This window comes from Daldinia caldariorum (assembly GCF_022478825.1).
Source record: "Daldinia caldariorum strain CBS 122874 unplaced genomic scaffold F4812scaffold_2, whole genome shotgun sequence".
NCBI lineage: Eukaryota > Fungi > Ascomycota > Sordariomycetes > Xylariales > Hypoxylaceae > Daldinia > Daldinia caldariorum.
The window spans coordinates 1819390-1840256 of NW_025953038.1; the positions used below are offsets into that span (position 1 = coordinate 1819390).

A 20867-nucleotide genomic window follows, 5' to 3' on the forward strand; every position below is an offset into this window, starting at 1 on the left:
GAGTATCCTGTTGCATCTAGGTAGGTCCTGGAGGTAAATACCATTCTAACTATCACAGCCCATCCATCCAACTTCCAAACATCCCAAGCCAACAAGAAGTCCGTGCATGAGTTCTCTCCCTCCCGCCCTAGTCGTACCCGGCTCGGCAGTTGATTGGGCTGGACTTCGTTCGTTCCGAATGGAGGGGTGGTCCCTTAATGCGGAAAACAATAGGCCGCACCATCAACCCATCCCTGATCGCTGGCGTTTCATGTCGTCTCGCCTCCCAGCAAATCGCCGCCGGCGCAACGCCCAGCAGATCAGACCTCAGAGTGTCCCGTCTCTGTGTGGTGTAGGTACTATGGATGTGTTTGTGTTTGTGCGTATGTGTACGCGCGCGTGAGATCATCGTCGGACCGGGGGCCCTTGTGTGTAGGTTAGGTAGGTAGTGTTATGTAGCGCAGCGTAGTTGTAATTCACCCTGAATTAAGGCATAACGATGTAGATACTATGGAAGGGTCAGGTTCTTGATAATTAGCCAACGATATCCCCCTCCCCCAGGGTTGCATGATCGCTGGTGTTTTCCTCCTACTTCCTTTCCCTTCGTTCGATCTTCTTCCCGTTTTACCACAAAACAATCTGCTGTGTTGTTGTTGTTCCCGTGCCTGGTGCGCTCTCTTCTTCTTTCTCTTCTTCTTTCTCTTCTTCCTTTGCCGCCGCTGTCGCTCCTTGATCTCGACCGTTTCGTATAATACAAATAGCTTACCCTGTTCTCTCGGCGCAAATTATTATCGTCATTTTTATAGCACTTATTTTTTATGACGACTACTACGCATCGTGACGCTCGTTTTCCCAATCGTATACCCAGAATTACTGCCGCCCAAATGAATTCGAACATGATCACTCTTGGAATCCGAGCTGCCCAGCTTGTCTTTGGAATAATTCTGCTGGGTCTTACGGGATACGGTATGTCTAGCACACGATGGAAGGGGAAGGATAGTAAAAATCGGATATGAACAGCCGAACTAATATGAGTTGATGAATTAGTTGCTCACTGGTACAATGTGGACACATTGACATCCTCTCCCTCTCAGATCAACCTGCTGCTGTTTTCTTCGCTGCTCACGATCTTGTCCGTCTTCTACCTGGAGCTGGCGGCGAGGTTCGTTCCCAAAAGTGAGTAATTCTCGCACCCAAACCCAATCCGGCCTAAATAAGACGGCTGCCTACTACGAGTGATTCAGGAGCTGACCTCAATCTTAGTCTCGCACCCGCTGGCCGCGTTAGGCCTCATAGGCCTCAACGCAATTCTGCACTTCGCGGGATTCATCGCACTGGCGGTCTTCATGAGCCGGCTTCTCTTCTGCCGCGGCAGCGTGTGCGGCTCGGCGCGGGCCAGCATCGCCTTCGGCGCGATCGAGTTCCTGCTCTGGACCGCCTCCGCCGTCTTCGCGGGAAAGGAGGTGGTCCAGGGCGGCGGGTTCCTCCCGAAACGGGGTGCCAAGTCCCAGAGCCCTTTAAGGTATCCTTCCGAGATGAAGGAATCCGCCCCGCCCGCGTAAGCTCCGGCGCCGACGGCCGGCTGTCTGTTGGAAGAAGCAGCCGCGGCTATACTGATATCCCTCTCTCGCCGTACCGGCCGTCGGTCGACTTTCAGACGGAACAGAAAGGCTATCGGGCGCTGGGAGCACGTCTATTTACATAGGTAGAGGTAAAGGCTAAGGGGACTTACAACCCCTTGTAGTTTAGGTATAAGAACTGCAAAACTTGGGACTCGGGGAATGAAGGGGTTATGAATAGGAGATGAATTTGGGAATGGGAATTCGAGCTTGGTCTAGATGACTAGCCATTTAGTAAATATCCCTGGGGGTTTTGATGGGCGTTTCAAGGAACTATTTCGAAAGAGAAGAAAATAAAAGAAAAGAAAAATAATAGCTATAGCTAAAGGGAACTTATTTGACAGAACCCATGTTACGAGGATCGAAGGATTAAATTCAATATACTACCACCATTGTTGACTTCGAGTTGATGGGTTCTTTGAGTAGATGCCCTAAAGCATCGTCCATCGAGGACCACGAGTTGGAACAGCGATGTCGGCAAGCCTTGTCCAAATGGCATCTAGATCAACTTAATTACTCTAATCGTACCCAAGTTGGCGGTTACGAGGTACCTCGTACGGATCCGTATGCAGGTCCAATTCATGGAAGGTAGGTACCCCGATATCCTGCTCAACTCGCCAATACGGGAATACTGGAGTATGTCGCAATACAGCTTGGAGATGATGTCTTGCATACCCCCACCGTAGCTCATTCAGCTTTAATGTATACCAGGTATCTAGGATCCTACCTAAGTTCCCTAGCATGTGTGGGATGCCCCGCGGTAACCCCTCTCCTTTTGATAATCTAGGTAGTAGTAAATAACAAGTTGGGATATATCATCTATAATTCCTAGTAGGAGATAATTTGTTTGGTAAAACTATTACAAGTTCAATGTAAATGTCACTATTTTACGCAATATTTAAATTAAATAGAACCAATCAGGAAAGCCTTTGGAAGAAGGGAAGTCCGTTTGTACAGGAGATCGCTAACTTACACGGACTTACACGGCCAAACTACAAGCTCGCTAATACCTAGAGCTAAGGTACGCGCAACTCTAATATTGGAACTCAAGCAAGCTTATGAGTGATAGTCGATGGCGTGCTCTTTTACCCCGACTCCACAATTCCCTAAACAGGATCCCAGGAGTGACAATTCGGGTAGAGTACCTCATGTAGGTGATGCGCAAGAGAATATGTATACATATAAGTTAGGCAAGTGGTACACTTCCTTCCTATACGTAGTAAGACCTGTAGCTTGCGAATTCAAATACCTCTCTCTCCATCCCGCTTCTTGGGGTCATTGGACTTTGCAACATCTGACTTGATACCACCAACTCCAAGCCGAGACGATCCCCTCCATACCGGTGAACAATAACGTAAAGTCCAAAGACCGATCGCAATGGCAGAGGAATTAAGCAAGCATTTTGAGACTCTCCAGCTCCACGCGGGGTATGAATCTTAATCCGATACCCATAGGAACCTTAGAGAAGACACTGGTGACTAACACCACTATAGCCAGCAACCAGACCCGGCGACGAATTCTCGCGCAGTTCCTATATACGCGACAACTGTATGTTAACCCGGGAAGGGGAAAGATTAGACCCCATTAGGAGCTGACTTAAGCAATAGAGCTTCGTTTTCAATGATTCGGCACATGGCGCTAGGTTATTTGGTCTCAAGGAGTTCGGCAACATATACAGCCGGCTTATGAACGTTAGTAGTAACAGTCATGTTTAGTAGTTTGAGCTCATACTAACTTAGCCTTATAGCCTACTGTAGATGTCTTCGAGAAACGCATTGCTGCTCTAGAAGGTGGTGCCGCTGCTGTTGCAGCTTCATCCGGCCAGGCTGCCCAATTCATGGCTATCGCCGCCCTCGCTCATGCCGGCGACAACATTGTCGCAACCCCCAGCCTCTACGGTGGCACATATAACCAATTGAAGGTTTTCATTGCGCGGCTCGGAATCAAGGCTAAGTTTATCGAGAGCGACAAGCCTGAGGAATTCGCCGCAGCCATCGACGACAAGACGAAGGCCGTATATATCGAGAGTATTGGCAACCCCCGGTATAACATCCCAGATTTCGAGGCTATCGCCAAAGTTGCGCACGAGAAAGGTGTCCCTGTAATTGTAAGTAGCTTAAATCCCTCACCATACAAGAATATACTAGACGTTAACACGGACAGGTGGACAACACTTTCGGAGCCGGCGGCTACTTCGTCAGGCCCATCGAGCACGGCGCGGATATCGTCGTCCACTCGGCGACCAAGTGGATTGGCGGCCACGGAACGACTATCGCCGGTGTTGTCGTCGATAGCGGAAAGTTTGATTGGGGAAAGAATGGCGCCCGGTTTCCCCAATTTGTTGAGCCGTCTGAGGGGTACCACGGTCTCAAGTTCTGGGAGACATTCGGACCCCTTTCTTTGGCTATTCGCCTAAGAGTCGAGATTCTACGTGATCTAGGTTCTTCTCTTAACCCCTTTGCTGCTCAACAACTCATCCTCGGACTAGAGACACTGAGTTTGAGAGCCGAGAGACATGCGCAAAACGCTCTTGCGCTCGCAAAGTACCTCGAGTCTAGCCCCTACGTGAGCTGGGTGTCATACCCGGGATTGGAAAGCCATCCAAGTCACGAATTGGCAAAGAAGTATTTGAAGAGAGGCTTTGGCGGTGTCCTTAGCTTCGGAGTCAAGGGTGGTGGTGCGGCTGGAAGCCAAATCGTTGATGGCTTCAAGTTAATCTCTAACCTCGCCAATGTTGGAGATTCTAAGACCCTAGCTATCCACCCTTGGACTACAACACACGAGCAGCTATCAGACGAGGAGAAGATTGCATCTGGAACAACCGAGGATCTCATCCGTATTTCTGTCGGTACGGAGCACATTGACGACATTATCGCCGACTTTGAGCAGTCTTTCCAGAAGGCTTCTGCGGCGACAACGAAGGGAGATGAAGCGGGCTCTGGAGTGGAGGCTAAGCAGAAGGAGGCGCCAACTGTGGTTTAGATTCGTGAGAGAGTCTTTCAATAGCATGTAATTACCTAGGTACCTATATACCCCGATTTAAAGTAGAAACGAGTTTGTCTCTCCGGAATGAGAAGAGAAGTCGAAGCAAATTCATAGAAACGAATAGTGATTTTATATTGACATTGGACAAGTCACAATAATCACAAGTCATGAAAAATTTCGGAATTGTAAAGGTGAAGAATTAAGTGGACACTTATGTAGGTACTATGTAGAAGTCCATGTATACCAGCTATCCATGTATATTACGTTATGTGGTATAGATAGGTACTTATTTGATAGGGAAATTATTCTCATCGCAACTGCCCAATTTATATTATAATACGGAGCCTTTCTAAACATAATAAGTGTGTATGGGACTCTTCTTTCCCATAGTATACCTCTAACAGGCAGGTAACGGCAAGATCTATCTCCAACGGGGTTACACATGCATGTCCCCACATGTTACAAGTACCTAGTTATCTAAGGTACGTACCTCACACTTCACAACTTACAGCATCAAGGTAACCTTCGAAATCCTACAGCTTCAGCTTTACTTTGCCCACTTTTAGGCCAGCTCCCGCCCTCTTCCAGTCTCCCATAACCATCTACTAGAAAGGACCCCTATAACAAAAAGAAAGGCTACGAGCAAGGATCAAGATGCAAATAACCTTCTCAACGGCCCTCCTCGGCGCCCTCACCCTCCTAGCCGGCTCGCCCTCCGCCGCCGCCGCCAAATCCCAACGCCCGCCGCAGACGACCCTCACGCTCTGGGTCCCGTCCTCGCAGTCCCTGCCGAACCCGCACGTCCTCCCGCCCAGCACGCACGCGACCCTCTCGGCCCTGCGCGCGTCCTACGACGCGCCCCTCACCGCCGTCGGCTCCTTCGTCTTCCGCAACGTGACCCCGGGCTCCTACCTCGCCGACGTGCACTCCCCCACCCACGCCTTCGCCCCGCTGCGGATCGACGTCCTCCAGCACGCCCCCGCGGAAGACGACGGCGACGAGTCGGCGGCGAACGGGCTGTTGACCGTGCGCGCTTGGGAGACGTACCGCGGCAACGACTGGGATAATAAGGGCCAGGAGGCGCCCCGTACCGGCAGCGGGTTCGCGGTCAGGGCGTTGGGGCCTAAGGAGTATTTCATCGAGAGGAGTTCTTGTGAGTACCTAACCTTATATTCCGTCTTGTATCGCTTGGGAGGAGAAGGGGGGACACGGAAAAGAAAAAGAAAAAAAAAGGGAAGAGGAAAATGAAAATGAATTATATATATATATATATATATATATAGTGCTATTGACCTAACTAAGCTAACACCACCACCTACCCGCAAAACAGTCTCCGTCCTCAGCATCCTCAAGAACCCTATGATCCTCATGGGCCTCGTCAGCATGGCCCTGTTCATCGGCATGCCGAAGCTGATCGAGAACAGTAAGTCCCACCCCCGTTTCCCAATTTCCCTTTTCCCTTTTCTCAAAAGCACACCCATACACACCCACACCCACATATATATACATACCTAGGCACCTATGTATCTAACCGCACAAAACCCCCCTCCAAATAGTGGACCCCGAAATGCGCGCCGAGTGGGAGGAGCAGCAGAAGAACAACCCGATGAGCAGCCTCATGGGCGGCGGCGGCGGCGGCGGCGGCTCCAAGCCCGGCGCCAACTTCGACATGGCCGCCTACCTCGCCGGCCAGGGCGCTACCAAGAAAGACGAATCCGAGTCCGGGTCCGGGGACGCGAAGAAAGGGGGCAGGAGATGAGAAAGCCTAAGAGCGGAGAATAGTAGGGGAAACATAGGTTGGATAATTACCTACCTAAGTAGGTAGGTAGTCGTACAGAGAAAATATTTAGACGCGCTGGGAAATTAGAATAAACCAGGGTTACCTTAGAGGTATTTATGAAAAGTCCCCTAAGGTTAGGTACATAATTAACGACGACGCCTTATTTATTATTTTATAAACGGGACAACTTTGATTCCGGATTACTTCTTGGTTGGAAGAGATTAAAATCGCATTTCGCATTGCTACTGCCCATCGCGAGCATCTAGAACGAGCGTTCTATCTAGTCATACCTAAGGTACTGCCTCGAGACTTATATACCTAGGTAGGTAGTTTACACCGAAGCCGAATTTCGAGTTGATTTCGAATCTCAAGGTAGTCGTCTTCTTTCACTAACCCTCTCATCGTCCTCATCCGTAATTCTATTATATCCTCCCGACAATCCTCCCCTCGATCTCATGCATGCATAGGTAAAATCAACGCCTCTTGATGCCTGCTATGAGCTTCATATTGTCTCGTCTTCTCTTGCGTAAGTCGTGTAGTATAACCGGCTTACCAGCCCCTTCTCATTCTCTCTTGGTCCAGGCTCAAGTTGGTCCAATTTGAAGAAGGAAAAAAAACGCGAAGAAAACAAGTCGTTACATATGTGCTCCTATGCCTTTGTAAAAAAACAATAGGAGAGGCCTAGTATTAGGTGACGCTTCTGCTTTTTCTTTAGAAATCCCCACCAAAGTCGCCACCGCCGAAATCGCCATCGTTGCCGTCCTGGTACCCTTCCATATACGCCTCCTGCTGCCCGTCGTTGACCGCGTCCGCGATCAGCGCGCCGCCGAGCAAACCGGCACCCAGACCCAGCGCGGCGCCTCCCGCGGCGCCCATGCCGCCGCCGCTCTTCCTGGGCGGCTGCTGCTGCTGACCGTAGTATCCACCCTGCGGAGGATAGCCTCCTTGCGGCGGGTATCCGCCGTACGGGCCGGGAGGAGGGCCGTAACCCCCGTATTGCTGAGGGGGAGGGGGACTGCTGTAGTAGCCTTGTTGGGAAGGAGGGGTATTTCCGTATCCGTATGCGGGCTGTGGCTGCGGGCTACCGTATTGCTGCGATCCCGGGTATCCGCCGTGCGTCTTGTTCTTACCACTGCCGCCGAAGAACTTGCCCAACAGGCCCTTGGCCTTGTCGCCACTGCTGCTTCCCGACGGGCGGGGGGGCAGCTGGTCGGGGAACGGCGAGTAGCCTTGAGGCGGGGTAGGCGCACTGCTGTTAGCGTACGACTGGGCCGCACCTCGGCTGCGCGCGATCTCCTCCTCCTGCAACTGCCGAGCGAGCCGGGCGTCCGCGTCCTCGTCGAGGTGGGAGCTAGAAACGTTGCCGGGCTTCGTCGCCTCATTCACGAACGGGTTGCTGCTGCTCTTGGAGTCGGTGGGCGCGGGGCCGGCGCCCGGCGTGTAGCCCGGAGGGGGACCGGGGGGCGCGCCGTTGTCGGGGCGGTTAGGGTCTACGGCCGGCTCGGTGGGCTTTTCCCATTGGGATTTCTTGGTGTAGCTGTTGACGTAGAACCTGAAAGAGAGAAGAAAAAAAAACAAGGTTAGAAATAATGCTGACTTGGTTAAACGGGATGAGCATAAATCACAATTAAAGTAGAACTTACCATTCGTGGTACTGCTCATTCCAGCGAACGACCCAGCCTTCCGGTACCTTGGGAGGCGGTGGGCCGGAGGGAGGAGCGAAATCTGCCATGCGTGGAAAAGTTGAGGTTGATTTGTGTATAGGTATTATTAATATGGAGGTTTGTGAAATGTCGGGTTGATCGGTTGATGGATTTGATTTGTGCAAGGAAGCGGGGAGATGGTGAGGAGGGGTTTTAATTGTGAGTGAGGTTTGGTGTGAAAAGTGGTAGTTAAAGAATGTAAAGATGTATGTATGGTTAGATACAGGTAGGTAGGTATTTAATCTTGAGTTACTTCATGAGTGGGAAGTTTGGAAGGTGAATTGTAAGAGTAGATAGGTCGATAGGTGTTACCTAAACTGCACGAGTTCTTTCGTCAGCTAATAACGGAACTTGCAGGGTGGCCAGGGTGGCGGCTACCTTCTATGTACCTAGGTAGTACCTACGAATCGTACCTACCAAGTAAATCTGCCATGTACGTTCAAGTACCTAGGCAGCTAGGTTAGGTGCCTCCTATTAACTTCCCCGGATAGGTTGTGTAACCGATAGTGACTTATTGTTTGCCCCTCCGGGCCCCTTCCTCTTCCCCTTCCCCTTCGGACCCTTCTTTTGCTGGAGACCTCACTTACAACCAATTATCATCCAATTATCATCCAAGTTGAAACCGTTCTTGTCCTTGTCTTAAATCTCTCTCTTTTATTTATTTATTTATTTTTTATAAATCCTGTCACAAGGTTGAGGCTTGGTTTGAAGGTAACAGAGTTGATATCGTGATTCAAGTGTATGTGATACTTGGTAAGCTTCAGGAATGACTTAGATTGACTACTGACGATTCTACCTAGCGGGAATACGAAGCTATCTATATAGAAAATCGTCAGTATAGGCGTAGTGGTGCGTAGCTACGCGAGACTACGCTCCTGAGGGTGCCACGTGACAGGGAGGTCCTTCCCATTTCTCAAGGTGGCCCATGCGCCCTGCGCATGGCCTAATCTTGGGCCGCAGGCCCCAAGATTCGTAACAAATCCGTACCTTTTGCAGCACGTTATCTCTTATAGAAACAAGCTGACGACACCTAGCACAATGACAGTGTCGTGTGACCCTACTTTTACAAACCATAAATCAAACAAGCTCCTTTGGCATAGGAGCTACGTAAAGTGTATTTGAATTATGGTACCTAGCCCCTCAGCCAGCTTACGAATAATAAGGCTTCCGAGTCACCATAACAATAGTAAGTTCGTAAACCGGTGGCGACTGACAAAGCTTAGACATGTCAAGGAGGAGAAGGCGGTCTCACTTTGGCTTGGGGTTCGTTGTTTAGTATGAGTAGAGGAGAGTAGGAGCAGAAGAGTGGATTCGTAACTTCGACACTCATATGAAACTCGGCTAAGTACAAATATGAAATCACACATGGAGCTTTATTCGTAGGGCAGTGGTCAAGCAACTAGGTACATAATAGGTAGGTAACAATACAACTATAGGTAGAAAAACATTTTAACAACCTTCAACTCCGAGCTTGCATATGCTCCGTAGCGACAACTATCCCGTGAATTTTTTAGTAGAGGCGTAGATGAAATGTAAGGTATCGTAATCTCGATATGTTCGCCACTCGCTGGCGTGCCCTGTCCTAAGGGGTATCATTACGTTTGCGGTAGGCCTGGATTTTACGCTCACGATCCCTTTGTGCCTGAGCAGCCTGAGCGGCCTGAGCGGCCTGGCCGGAAGCCGGAAGCCGGAAGCCGGAAGGCAATGCGAACGCCGGGGCTGGACGTAGCCAGTCTTCGCTGCCGCAACAGTTGTGGTAGTGGTTGAATGAGGCGGTCGGAATCTTCATCAGTATCGATGATAGCGCACGAAGAAGACGGGTCCACCACCACCACCACCTCCTCCTTCTTTTTTTCCGTCTCCTCGTCCGTCACTTTCTTCTCCTTCTCCGGTGTGATTTGTTCCTGCATGTCGCTTACCAAGCCCTTGATCTTGCTGCCGCAGTCGGTCGCCGTGGCGGCGGCGGCCTTGTCCTTGGCTGGGGAGGCTTTCGAGTTGCCCATCTCAACAAATCGCTCCCGGACGTAGTTTCCGTACCAATCAGAAAACCCCTGGCAATCAAATGGGTTAGATAGATTGTAATGAATTGGAATAGATAGGTTTATGTCATGTGAGAACCGAATAGTGGTAGTAAAAGTATAGGAATGAGGGATAGGCAATAGGGATAGGAACATATAAGTATCTAACCTACGTAGAAATAAGATAAATAGGTGCTGATCACACACCGATCTTTATTTTCATTCTCGTCTTCCTCTTCCTCTGGCTTGTCGTCTTTGGTCTTGTGCTGTACCTCGGAATATACTTTTGTATCTTCTATCAATTAGCTCTCTTCGCCACTGTCACTATATTGACTTTGGCCTCTGGTATTGTTGCTATCTTCAGAAGTAAGCAAGTTGCACTTATTACATACAGTTATGTTTTCAGGATAAAGATAGACTGATGTCCGGTCAAGTGCAAGAAAATACTCGCGTTTTCGCGACCTAACAGGACATTTAGGAGGGGGCTCTCGGCTCTTTTATAGTATTCGGCATCCTATAGCCCGCCCTATGTTCTGAACTTTATATGAGCCAGTCTAACCGGTCAGGAAGATCGTAAAACCCACCGCCACCTGAGGAACTGTCCTAACCATGTTACAAATAGTCGAGTGCTTTGCGTCATTAGTATAATGACTACTAAGCGGGAAAAAACCAAAACCAAAAACAAAACAAAACCTAAGCAGTCTTAATTCTAGCAATGTCCAATCTCGAGACTCCTACCCACAGCCGTTGGCGGCCTAACGTTAACGCCGAAGCTAAAAAGTGCAATATGTCGTTGAAAAAAAAAAGGCCGTCAAACCATATCCCGTTCATCGTACCGCCTCTCCTCAAATAACCGCGCGGCCTCGATACAGTAGGTCGCACGTTCACTACCTAATCGCCTCTCACTAGCATAGCATATAAGCACACCGTCGAGAATACCTGATAGGATACCTTCCATTGCGCCCAACACGCCCCAACCAATCATACTAGCCACTATACCGACTACATACGCGTAAGCACTCCCTCTAATGCCCGGACCATCAGGTATTTGGACCTGCAACTGTCGTGCGGTCATAACCCATGCCGCAAAACCCAAAGCTGTTGACATGACAACTCTTGCGGCATGAAGGAGCATTTTCGCCATTCTATAAGGCATTAAAGACGAGGTTGACTGTCCACGCCGGGAAAAGGCGCTTGGTGTAAGGGTTGTAGTAGGTCCCGTAGCAAGAAACTGTATTCTACTTAGTTGTGACGCTGATTCCATTAGGGGTAATGAATGGATCGACGCGTATGTCAGCGTTAGAGGGTTTGTTAGGACTGATACCGGGCGCGGGGCTAGGCGCCATCCTATAAACTCAAAGATGCTCGAGATTCGGCGGGGAAGAATCAGAATGGGAACTCGAACTGCTAGGGATAGTAAAGTCGAGGCGCAAATAGTGCCAAATACCGTAGTCGTGGAATGTCCCAGAGCACCCTTGACAATCGCATTCGACGAGGCCGGCGACTGGTTATTGCGGAAAAAGTACCAGTTCGAAACGGTACCTCCAGTAGTGGCGCGAACTACTCCGCTCATAACGGAGAGAGTCCAAACATACATGAGGAAGAAGAATACCGCTAACCACCAAGTCGCAGTACCAATGACGAAGGCCGAGAGCGACTTGGAAAAGTAACCACCGAGGAAAATTCTCGTAAACATCCATAACCATATCCACGTCCACCCAACAACGAAGCCCAGAGAACCAAGCCCGAGTAGCACTAGCGCCGGATTGGCTGCAAGGATGCGACTAGAGAAGTCTAGAATATCGACGGCCCTCTGTATTTCGTGACGTCCCTTGTATAGTAACCACACCCATACGATTGCGCATACTCCCGGGATGATAGAGGCATACCTCATTACCACGTCCTGTACGCGTGATCCGTGGTCTGGTCCCTGGAAACTGGAAACCATCGGATACAACGAAAATGAAAAGAGGACGATCGGGACGCCCAGTAGGATGAGTAGAGCTAAGGGTTGTACAAAAGACCTCAGGGCTGCCATCCAAACTAGGGCGACAACGATTGAGACTAGGGTATCTACGGCTAGGAGGTAAAAGGACGAATGTAGCGTCGTGTAGATGGTGTCACCAATCTTCCTGCCGGGCACAGATGTATGCAACCAGACCAATACGAAGGTCGCGAAAAGGGAGGCAACAGCTATAAGATAGATCCATGCGAAGAATTGATCATGCACGAAGATCTCGCCATACATTCGCGTAGGCGCAGGCGTAGGGATCTCGTTTCGTTCTTCTTCCTCGGTCTCATCTTCCTCCGCTATAGCCTGTCGCATCAGACGCCGATCGTGCTCTAAATTTGAGCCTCTCCGTCCAGCCAAACCTTTCGGACCGCCCGACCCGGATTTGAACTGCTGGAATGCGGGCGGTGCCGAATCTGTGGGAGTTTCTTGCAATAGGTCATCGGGTACCTCATTATCCAATACTGTCGATTCTAGGCCGATATCGACCATCTTTCCACTCTCATCCGTATCAGGGCTCTGCCGTTTATTCTGTTGGCTGCTCAGGCCGTGTGGCTCATTGGTTACATCGTGCTTTGAATGCCTCTCCTTAAAGCTCGATTCCCCGTTCCAGCTACTCTTGATACCGCCTATGGGACGAGCGCTTGAATACAGGTTCCCATACGAGTCGCTCCCATTATGCTCGGACGAGGCGCGAAGATCGTCATTCTCCGAAGCCGAGCTCTCCTCTAGCCGGCTCGAGACGAAAACCCGACGCGATCGCTGCAAGGCCCGAAGGTCAGCAGCCTCTCTCGCATCGTCCTCATCTTCATCTTCTCGGTACTCGTTTAAGGCACTGTGAAAGAGCGGAGCATCCGAGGTAGTATTGTACCGGGAGAAGCCTCCGAATCGCGAATTCGAAGGTTGATAAGGGTTTCCTAGTCGGGTCTGGTACGTGGACCGTGTTGGATGCCTAGAGAGTCGGCCTGCGGTGGCTTGGGCTTGTCGGTTTGAGGGTTCGTTGTTGTCCGGCTGCCCGAAATTGGATAACCGTGATTGCGACTGGGCTAAGAACCTAGACGCATCTTGGAAGCAAGGCGTCAGACATTAACTTATAAGTCAAAAAGACAGAAGCATAACTTACATTCTGAGAACATATTCGATCAAAGCGCAGGAGCGGGTAGACTCCCGCAGATTACGATAAGGGTGACGATGAGGAAAGTCGTGTAGAAAAGGTTAGGCAAGCTCTTGAGGAGATATGCAAATGCAAATGCAAATTAATCAACGGTGGCGATGGCACAGTGATGTAAACAACAATACGACCTTCGGATGGTTATGATAACCTTAACTAATAATAAGGAAACCCCCGGATGATCTAATAAAACCTGCCAATAAAGAAAAGGAAATAAGGTAAACTAAAGGTCCTAGGCACGGAATTTTCAATATTTCAGACCGGTGGGAAAAGAAGGATTTTGAAAGAGGAATACGGTTAAAGAAAAAAAAATTAATTTTCGGTAGGACGGTAGCTGTTGGGTTGGGACTACGGGCATCGTCGTGAGAAATGATGTAGATGGACGGATTGATGGATGACTCCCGGATTGCTCACATGCAGGCGTCCAATGCTCATACATAGTAGTAGATATGTACATAGTACAGTACAACCGCTCTGCTTATCCGAACTTAGGACCCGCTAGAAATCCATTACGGAAGCGGTCAAAGTGGAAATAGCGGGCAACCGTTGCCTGCGTCTGTCTGCCCGGTCTGCGTAGTAGCTGCGTAACGATGAAGAAGTCCCACCGACTTCCTTATTGCTTAAAGGAACCCTGCAGTATTCTGTACTTACTGTACAATACATGATCCAACCACTTGCATTTTATTTTGACTTACATAGTAAAGCAGCTTATCGAAGATAAGATAGGCATTCTACACCGTGTATCATACAACGCTTGGCCAGCCAGCCAGCCAGCTTAGACATACAGGTGCGTATTATCATGGTTGCCTAAGTATTGTACGACGAATCACCTTGTTAGTAGATAGGTATAAAAGTCACCACATCCACTGGCCGATATGACTTCTTATGAGATGCGGGCGTATGGTGCAAGTTCCGATCACGAGCCTTGTATAAAATACCAGGTGTCGAGATATGTCTAGCTAGGTGAGGTCATCCACCCTAAATCAGGCGCTATCGGCGCTGCCCAGGTGTTACCTAACAGCCTCCCAAGCTAGTAAACCTTGTACATACCTACAATACCTAGGTACCTATGTACATACAATACCGATGGGGAAACCCCCTGCTACGACCTAGGATCCTGGTTGGAGCCTGCCCAGGTGGTTAGAAGGTTAGGTAACCTACCTAAGATAGGTATCGTACTTGGTACCTGAGTTAGCATCCATCGAACCCGTCGGCGTACATTATCGATAGGCCGGGGATAAGCTGGGGGGCGGAGAATTAGGCGGGTTCCAAGCTGATCCTAGGCGACATCATCGAAATAACCTGTGCCATTTATGGCCTTTGGACTTACATGTACGCAACTAACTTGTCTACCCTTACCTTGCCTACCATCTATCTACCTTAGACTTACATACTTTACTTTACTTTACCTTACCGTAGGTACCTACATTTATACTTACATTTACATCCTGCATTTACATCCTACCTAATATTATTTATTCTCCTTCACTTCACCACTTGCATAAAAAACAGTCAGCCAGTCACCTTTTCTTTGTCGTCCTAAGGTAAAACCCTCCTATTCTTTCATAAACCAAACATCTTGTCTCTGTTTCCACTTCCACGTGCTTTAGTAGTATTTTATAATAGTCTTGTGCCCTTCGTTATCGTTACCTACCTACCCTTGAACCCCGAAAAAAACCAAATTTAAAAACTGATTCTTGATAGAAGTAGTTAGCGAAAGAAGCACGCATTCCATACACACCAGCAGCCGGCTTACAACGAAGCCTTCTTCTTCCCACTCCCCGTTACGCCAGCTTCGGGTGTCGTCTTGTGACTACTAGACTTATTATTGTTATTATTATTGTTGGTGTTGCCGTTGTTGTAATGTCTTCCGCTCCCTGGGACTACATCGCCAAGCTCGTCTGCATCGGGGACTCGGGATGCGGTAAGTCGTCGCTCACGATCCGACTTTGCGAGGGGCGCTTCAGCCCGCAGCACGACGTCACCATCGGCGTCGAATTCGGCTCTAGGATCGTCCCCGTTGGCCCGCCGCACTCCAAACAACAACAACAATCATCGTCCTCTTCCTCCGTGGCCGACGGGGGCCTTCCCGATCCCCCCCGCGCCTCCTCCACCACACCACAGAAGCACATGAAATTATCCCTCTGGGATACGGCGGGACAAGAAACGGTGTGTAACTAACCCGATCCCTCCCCCCAATCCTGGTCGAATCACAGGATGCATTCGATTTTAGAGCCTAGAAGGTGTTAGGGGAAACAAGCAGACCAAACCAACTGACTAACTCATCCTCTTCCCCCCTATCTACGTAGTATAAATCCGTAACCCGGTCCTACTTCCGCGGCGCTTCCGGCGCCCTCCTCGTCTTCGACATAACGCGGCGCTCGACCTTCGACCACGTAACCGACTGGCTGAACGACCTGCGCGCGATCGCCGACCCGGACATCGTCGTCATCCTAGTCGGGAACAAGCTGGACCAAGCGCAACCCGACAACGACAACGACAGCACCAACGATAAGCGCGAGGTCCCCGCCCAGGAGGCCCACGACTGGGCCCGCCGCAACGGCGTCCTCCAGTACGTCGAGACCTCGGCCAAGTCCGGCGAGAACGTCGAGGAGGCCTTCATGCGCGTCGCCGAGCGCATCTTCGAGAACATCAACGCCGGCAAGTACGACCTCAACGACCGCCGCTCCGGCGTCAAGGGCCCCGGCCCCGGCGCTGGCGCGAAGAACGTTCGCTTGTCCGCCGCCGACGCCGGCAGAGGCGCCGCCGCTGGTTGCTGTTAAAAAGTTAAATAAATCATTCTATTGGCAAATTACGACGAGATCGGGATCCAATAATAAATATATAAGAAAGGTAAAAAGAAAAAAAAAAAGAGAAAAAAAAAAGAAGGAATGAGGAAAGGAAAGCGAAGGAAAGGGGAAGGAATTGGCAAGTTGGGCTAACGTGCGTTTATCAGCAAAGTCTCATGTGTTAGACCGAGACGAGTTTGACTTAGGAGGACTTAGAGAGAGAGAGGGAGACAGAGAGAAAGGTCCTAAGATCACAAGCTCCCGGGTCCTGGGTCCGGGTTTGCTTGTGACTGTACTGTACATATACTTGCACCTGCCGGAGGCATCGCACACGCATTCGATGATACCCTACGTAATAATGTCTACTTTTGAAGCATCGACTACGACAAGGTGATACTTCACCACAAGGAGCGACTTTTCTTGATTAGAAAAGGGAAATAAAAGACGTAATATTAGAAAGCGGTATGCTGCTGATGAGTAGTTGATCTCTTTTTTTTTGTTCCCCAGTATGCCTCATCCACGTTTTACCACCATTAACTCCGCTCTCTAATTCCCCTTTTCATGCAAGTTTGCCTTCATATCGTTACATCAAACCAAGAAAAATAGAGGAGATGGAGAAGATTGATCGATGGCCGTTATAACCAGATGGTCCGGATCGCCATGTTCTATATGAATAACAGTTGAGGCTGATGAGCCTACCCAGGTACCTAACCCTACTATCGCTTCGTCTCCTTCGTCCCCTGGATTCGATTCGACCTCTTAGTCGGAGATGCGCCAGGTGTCAAACCACTTCATGTACTTGTACTTCTGGTTGCTTCCTGTCATACCCCAGCAGATGGGGATGAAGAAGATGTATAGGCCGATGATAGTAGCGTATAGGATCGTGTAAATACTGTACTGGATCACTTTCTTCTGGTTCCTCAACAACCAATCAACCAAGAAACCCAAACTTAGGATTGCAAAGTACAGCGCTGGGTAGTAATGGTGAACGTAAGTAACTCGGGCCATGATAACGAAGGGGAGGTAGTGAAGGAACCATCCCAGGATGGGGTATATTCCAGCGTAGTGAATATGATCCACATCATCTTGCGTAAGATCGGTGAAACCTCGTCGCCATCGGAGGATGTACCAAACAGTAACGAGGCCGACGGCACCGAGGGAGGCCGTCGAAGCCCAGTAGACAAAGGGGTTACCTAGAAGGAAGTACTTGACAATCTTATCATCCCAGCCGCACATACGCAAGCCGACGTTCAGGATGGGCCACTGCCACCACTGAGAAGCGAGGTCGTCTTGCTTATCGGGGTCAGGCACCAGGGCGTTGTTAGATGTCATCATGGCAACATTCAAGTGGATGAAGTCATGGAAGAAAGGCGACTTGTACTTGCCAGGGTCTCCCGGAGGAACTGTGATTTGCTTAATTAATGGATATCCAGACATTAGGTATTCAATGGAACTTACGCTTGTCGTTAGTGTGGGCTTCGACGTTCCAGTGGGTGAAAGTATCACGGGGGTTGTTCTTTTTGTCACAGGTAACCTCGATTTGCTTGAAACCCCATTGAGGAAGGTTGACGTTGGCGGCTCGGAGATAACAGCCCATAACCGGATTTCGCAGCCTGAAAGCGGTAGTCAAAGTTCGCACACGACTCTTGTCGCGGGAAGACACGTCCTTGACGATTTCGACTTGCCAATGATCCTTATCATCGCCAACAGTAAGATTACCGTAGCAGGACACCTCCTTTTGGCTCTTGGTAACAGGGGCAGCGATATCATGAGTGTGGAGGTTTCGTCCAGTCTGCGAATGAATTAAGCGGATAGTATCGCCGTTTCCAATAAACCTAGGCTCTTCCTCCGGGTTGTAGTCGCGTTCGTGACGGTTAGGGTAAAACCACCATTCATTGTTGGCATCTTTATGGTGATAGCAAGTAACTTGCTGCTGAGTCGAACCCTCGGGGTAGGCTTATAGCAGGTTAACATAATTTGTGCGTAATACAATGAAGAACCGAATACTCACTCTGAACGTGACTGTGGAGGAGACCACCACCGTAACCCATATTCTTCAGTGTCACTTTAGAACCAATGGCGACTTCCAGGGGAGAGTTCCGTCCAATCTCACTACCTTCCAGGTTGGCTTGGAAGAGGGAGCTCATCTGCGCATCTCCTGGTCCGCTCTTGGTCAAGATAGCAAAATGAAGCGCGAAGGAGAACATATAGACGAGCAGCGGAATAATGATGAGACCGACGACTCGAGCGGCGACATGGCCAGCGAGGACCGGAACTGGCATCTTGGTGTTACCAAACTTGTTCCATAAGTCTTCGATCGTGTAAATGCCGACGAGAGCCGTGACAAAGAGCCCAACAAGCTTGATACTGCAAACGAATCCTAAACTCAACCCTGTCATAAACAGCCAGAAGAACCACTCGGGCTCGAAGCTGTATTTTTGCTGGCGATGGAACTTGGACCAGCAGAAGACAGTGGAAACAGTACCGAAGAGGAGCATAGAATCGAGCAGGATAAATCGGCTAATCGTAGTGTACGAGTTTTCACACAGAACCATAAGTGTAACTAGCCAGACAGCAGGCCGTCTCAACTGTAACTCCCTAGCAGTGTAGTAGGCCAGCGGCACACATAATATTCCCCAGAAGGCATTGAAAGCTCGCATGAAGGTGTAGTCGAGCTCCTCGGGATATGTCTCACCGGATTTGAACTCGAACGACCCATTGTAACCCGCTAAGACTCCGGAGAGACCAACAAGGATTTTACCAAGAGGGGGATGCCTATTCCATGTATTAAAAATAATATCCCAACCGAGAATTCGGGTCGTACTAACACATCGAAAAATAGTTCACGTTTAATATAGTGGGATCCGAATTTGCCGAAGCTATAAAGAAGAACCATGTGTTAGTGCTACGGTGAAAGGACAGATGGAAGGCTTGACGAACTGAGCTTCCTTTTGAGGCTGTTAGCAGACATTCTGGAACTACCTAATGGTTATTTAACTTACATCCCAAGTAACAATTGGGCTTAGGCCAATCTTCCATAGACGTGTGAAAGCGGCGAGTGCAGTGAAGATCAGAGGGGCAATGATGACCTCCCACTGATCAAGTACATCGAGGAACGAAGACTGCTACGGATGCCAGAGTAAGCTAATAATCCAACAAAGACTTGCCGCAGGTACAATGTTTGTTTATACCTTCTTCTTTCCATGTATTTTCTTCTCGTCCAGCTGCGGCTGTGCTGGAGCTCCAGGGGCAGAAGCCCCGGGTACGTTTCGTCGACGAGCAGCATCGCCGGCGGGATCAGCGCCGGAGGCGACTGCGGCCTTGTCGTCGGCCATGGTAGAAAAACTATCTCTCAACCCTTCTTTCCAATAAAAAAGGTGGAAATGGGGAGAAAGAGAAGAAGATAGTGGGAACGAGTGTTAGGGATTGGGTTGGTGTGAAAGAGGGCTTTCCGCTTGAAGGAAAGTTACCTGAAAAAAAATGAAAAAAAAAGACAATGGTCAAGAAAATGAGGGTCCTGAAGAGAACAGATTATAAAATCCGGTCAAAGACGACAAAAGTAGAGCATTTCTCCCTCTCTCTCTCACGCACAAAAAAAAAGGACAGAATTGAAGTCTTGACCACGAGAGAGAGAATACAATGGGGGAAAGCTGAATCCTCGAAGAAAAGTTGAGGCAACGTTAGAGAAAGGTGAAAGGAGAGATGTTGCGTGGCTTGTACGATAATGATAACACGAAATACGGGATACCCTAGCCGCAGTCCGGGCTTCAGTTGGCACTTACATGTACGTACCTTGGGTACTATACTACTTCCCAACTTCCCACCTGGGTCTTCCACTCATATTTTTTTCCTGTCTCAGCTGAACCGATTTAAAAAAGAACAGGTGAAGAACAAGCTGGATAGGGATACGCTAAAAATGTTATCCCCCCCTTGTCCCCCCCGTGCAGCTAGCTTTATTTAGCATCATCCTACAGGTAGTTTTTATCTGCCCTAAATAAGTGCTTTACTTAATTAATGTTAGGTACTTTGACAACGTTTCATGACATGCGCGTACAACATCAAATTGATGACACTTTGAAATTGTAGGTAACATCCTTGTACCTAGGTAGGTATGTACCTGTAGCCCGCCAATGAATTCAAAGCATCCCATAGGCCCACCTCCACGGCTCTAGCTTCTAGGTATCCCACTTCGTCGGTCCTTAGCTAAGTAGTTCCGACGTTACGGTCTATCTGTCCATCTAGCTTCGAAATCAGGTCCACGAGAGGTACCTATTCTAGAACCATAGCTACATCTCCACCCGACAAACATGTGATTGACAATAAAAAAATTCTAGACCTGTTATATAACATATACATAGGTAGTGACATCGAATTGAGTATAGTTGTACATCTGAAAAAATATGTAGCTGAAATATGTACCTAGATGTACATTTGACATAGATATAGATGAAAACTTTCCACCTGCGTACTATTTAATACCAAAACTCGACTAGCCAGGCTTCACTCTTGGGATTGGGTTTCATCAGGCGTCATTGCAAATGGCTCGTTGTTGGTTCCCCGTTTCATATTAAACTGAACAGACTCCCTCGAGAGGTATCTAAAGCTCATAATCTCCGCCCTGGACAGCTGGTAGATACCATATCTCAATTAATAACCCTAAGTTCGTCGGGACACAGCCTATTATACGAAAAAAAAGGAAAAAAAAGGGGGGGAAGGTCTCTCCATCGTGATATATTATGACCCTCATATCTCTGTTTCCCTTTATTCTGTGTCACTCATCGTAGGGTCCCTCGCATGATGCGCTGGATGACC

The 20867-nt window shown here is 49.1% G+C and overlaps 7 protein-coding genes across 7 annotated transcripts; 4 read left to right on the plus strand and 3 right to left on the minus strand.

The window, feature by feature from the left end:
• The first annotated feature begins 590 nt into the window (after positions 1 to 590).
• Positions 591 to 1829, plus strand: F4812DRAFT_182157 (membrane-associating domain-containing protein). Its single transcript, XM_047930041.1, has 3 exons — positions 591 to 945; positions 1027 to 1155; positions 1243 to 1829. The coding sequence occupies exons 1-3, from the start codon at positions 798 to 800 to the stop codon at positions 1539 to 1541; spliced, it is 576 nt and encodes a 191-aa protein (XP_047793848.1). The 5' UTR covers positions 591 to 797; the 3' UTR covers positions 1542 to 1829.
• A 568-nt stretch (positions 1830 to 2397) lies between these two features.
• On the plus strand, positions 2398 to 4661 carry F4812DRAFT_182167 (O-acetylhomoserine ami). The gene is made up of 6 exons (XM_047930042.1): positions 2398 to 2619; positions 2668 to 3025; positions 3092 to 3146; positions 3206 to 3289; positions 3346 to 3705; positions 3762 to 4661. The coding sequence occupies exons 2-6, from the start codon at positions 2976 to 2978 to the stop codon at positions 4578 to 4580; spliced, it is 1368 nt and encodes a 455-aa protein (XP_047793849.1). The 5' UTR covers positions 2398 to 2619; positions 2668 to 2975; the 3' UTR covers positions 4581 to 4661.
• A 194-nt stretch (positions 4662 to 4855) lies between these two features.
• Positions 4856 to 6572, plus strand: F4812DRAFT_414454 (uncharacterized protein). Its single transcript, XM_047932889.1, has 3 exons — positions 4856 to 5736; positions 5914 to 6006; positions 6140 to 6572. Exons 1-3 carry the CDS (start codon positions 5238 to 5240, stop codon positions 6340 to 6342), a joined length of 795 nt encoding a protein of 264 aa, XP_047793850.1. The 5' UTR covers positions 4856 to 5237; the 3' UTR covers positions 6343 to 6572.
• Positions 6520 to 8544, minus strand: F4812DRAFT_182537 (uncharacterized protein). Its single transcript, XM_047930045.1, has 3 exons — positions 8445 to 8544; positions 8007 to 8383; positions 6520 to 7915 (listed from the first exon to the last, which is right to left on the minus strand). The coding sequence occupies exons 2-3, from the start codon at positions 8093 to 8095 to the stop codon at positions 7075 to 7077; spliced, it is 930 nt and encodes a 309-aa protein (XP_047793851.1). The 5' UTR covers positions 8096 to 8383; positions 8445 to 8544; the 3' UTR covers positions 6520 to 7074.
• Positions 8545 to 10600: 2056 nt separating this feature from the next.
• F4812DRAFT_182457 (uncharacterized protein) lies at positions 10601 to 13372 on the minus strand. Its single transcript, XM_047930044.1, has 2 exons — positions 13219 to 13372; positions 10601 to 13159 (listed from the first exon to the last, which is right to left on the minus strand). The coding sequence occupies exons 1-2, from the start codon at positions 13229 to 13231 to the stop codon at positions 10896 to 10898; spliced, it is 2277 nt and encodes a 758-aa protein (XP_047793852.1). The 5' UTR covers positions 13232 to 13372; the 3' UTR covers positions 10601 to 10895.
• A 1757-nt stretch (positions 13373 to 15129) lies between these two features.
• F4812DRAFT_455651 (ras-domain-containing protein) lies at positions 15130 to 16049 on the plus strand (the record flags this gene model as incomplete). The annotated part of the gene is made up of 2 exons (XM_047936858.1): positions 15130 to 15435; positions 15576 to 16049. The coding sequence occupies 2 exons, from the start codon at positions 15130 to 15132 to the stop codon at positions 16047 to 16049; spliced, it is 780 nt and encodes a 259-aa protein (XP_047793853.1).
• Positions 16050 to 16366: 317 nt separating this feature from the next.
• Positions 16367 to 19584, minus strand: F4812DRAFT_182316 (glycosyltransferase family 39 protein). The gene is made up of 7 exons (XM_047930043.1): positions 19247 to 19584; positions 19058 to 19180; positions 18996 to 19003; positions 18884 to 18934; positions 18067 to 18830; positions 17514 to 18011; positions 16367 to 17458 (listed from the first exon to the last, which is right to left on the minus strand). The coding sequence occupies exons 1-7, from the start codon at positions 19388 to 19390 to the stop codon at positions 16815 to 16817; spliced, it is 2232 nt and encodes a 743-aa protein (XP_047793854.1). The 5' UTR covers positions 19391 to 19584; the 3' UTR covers positions 16367 to 16814.
• Positions 19585 to 20867: the final 1283 nt, after the last annotated feature.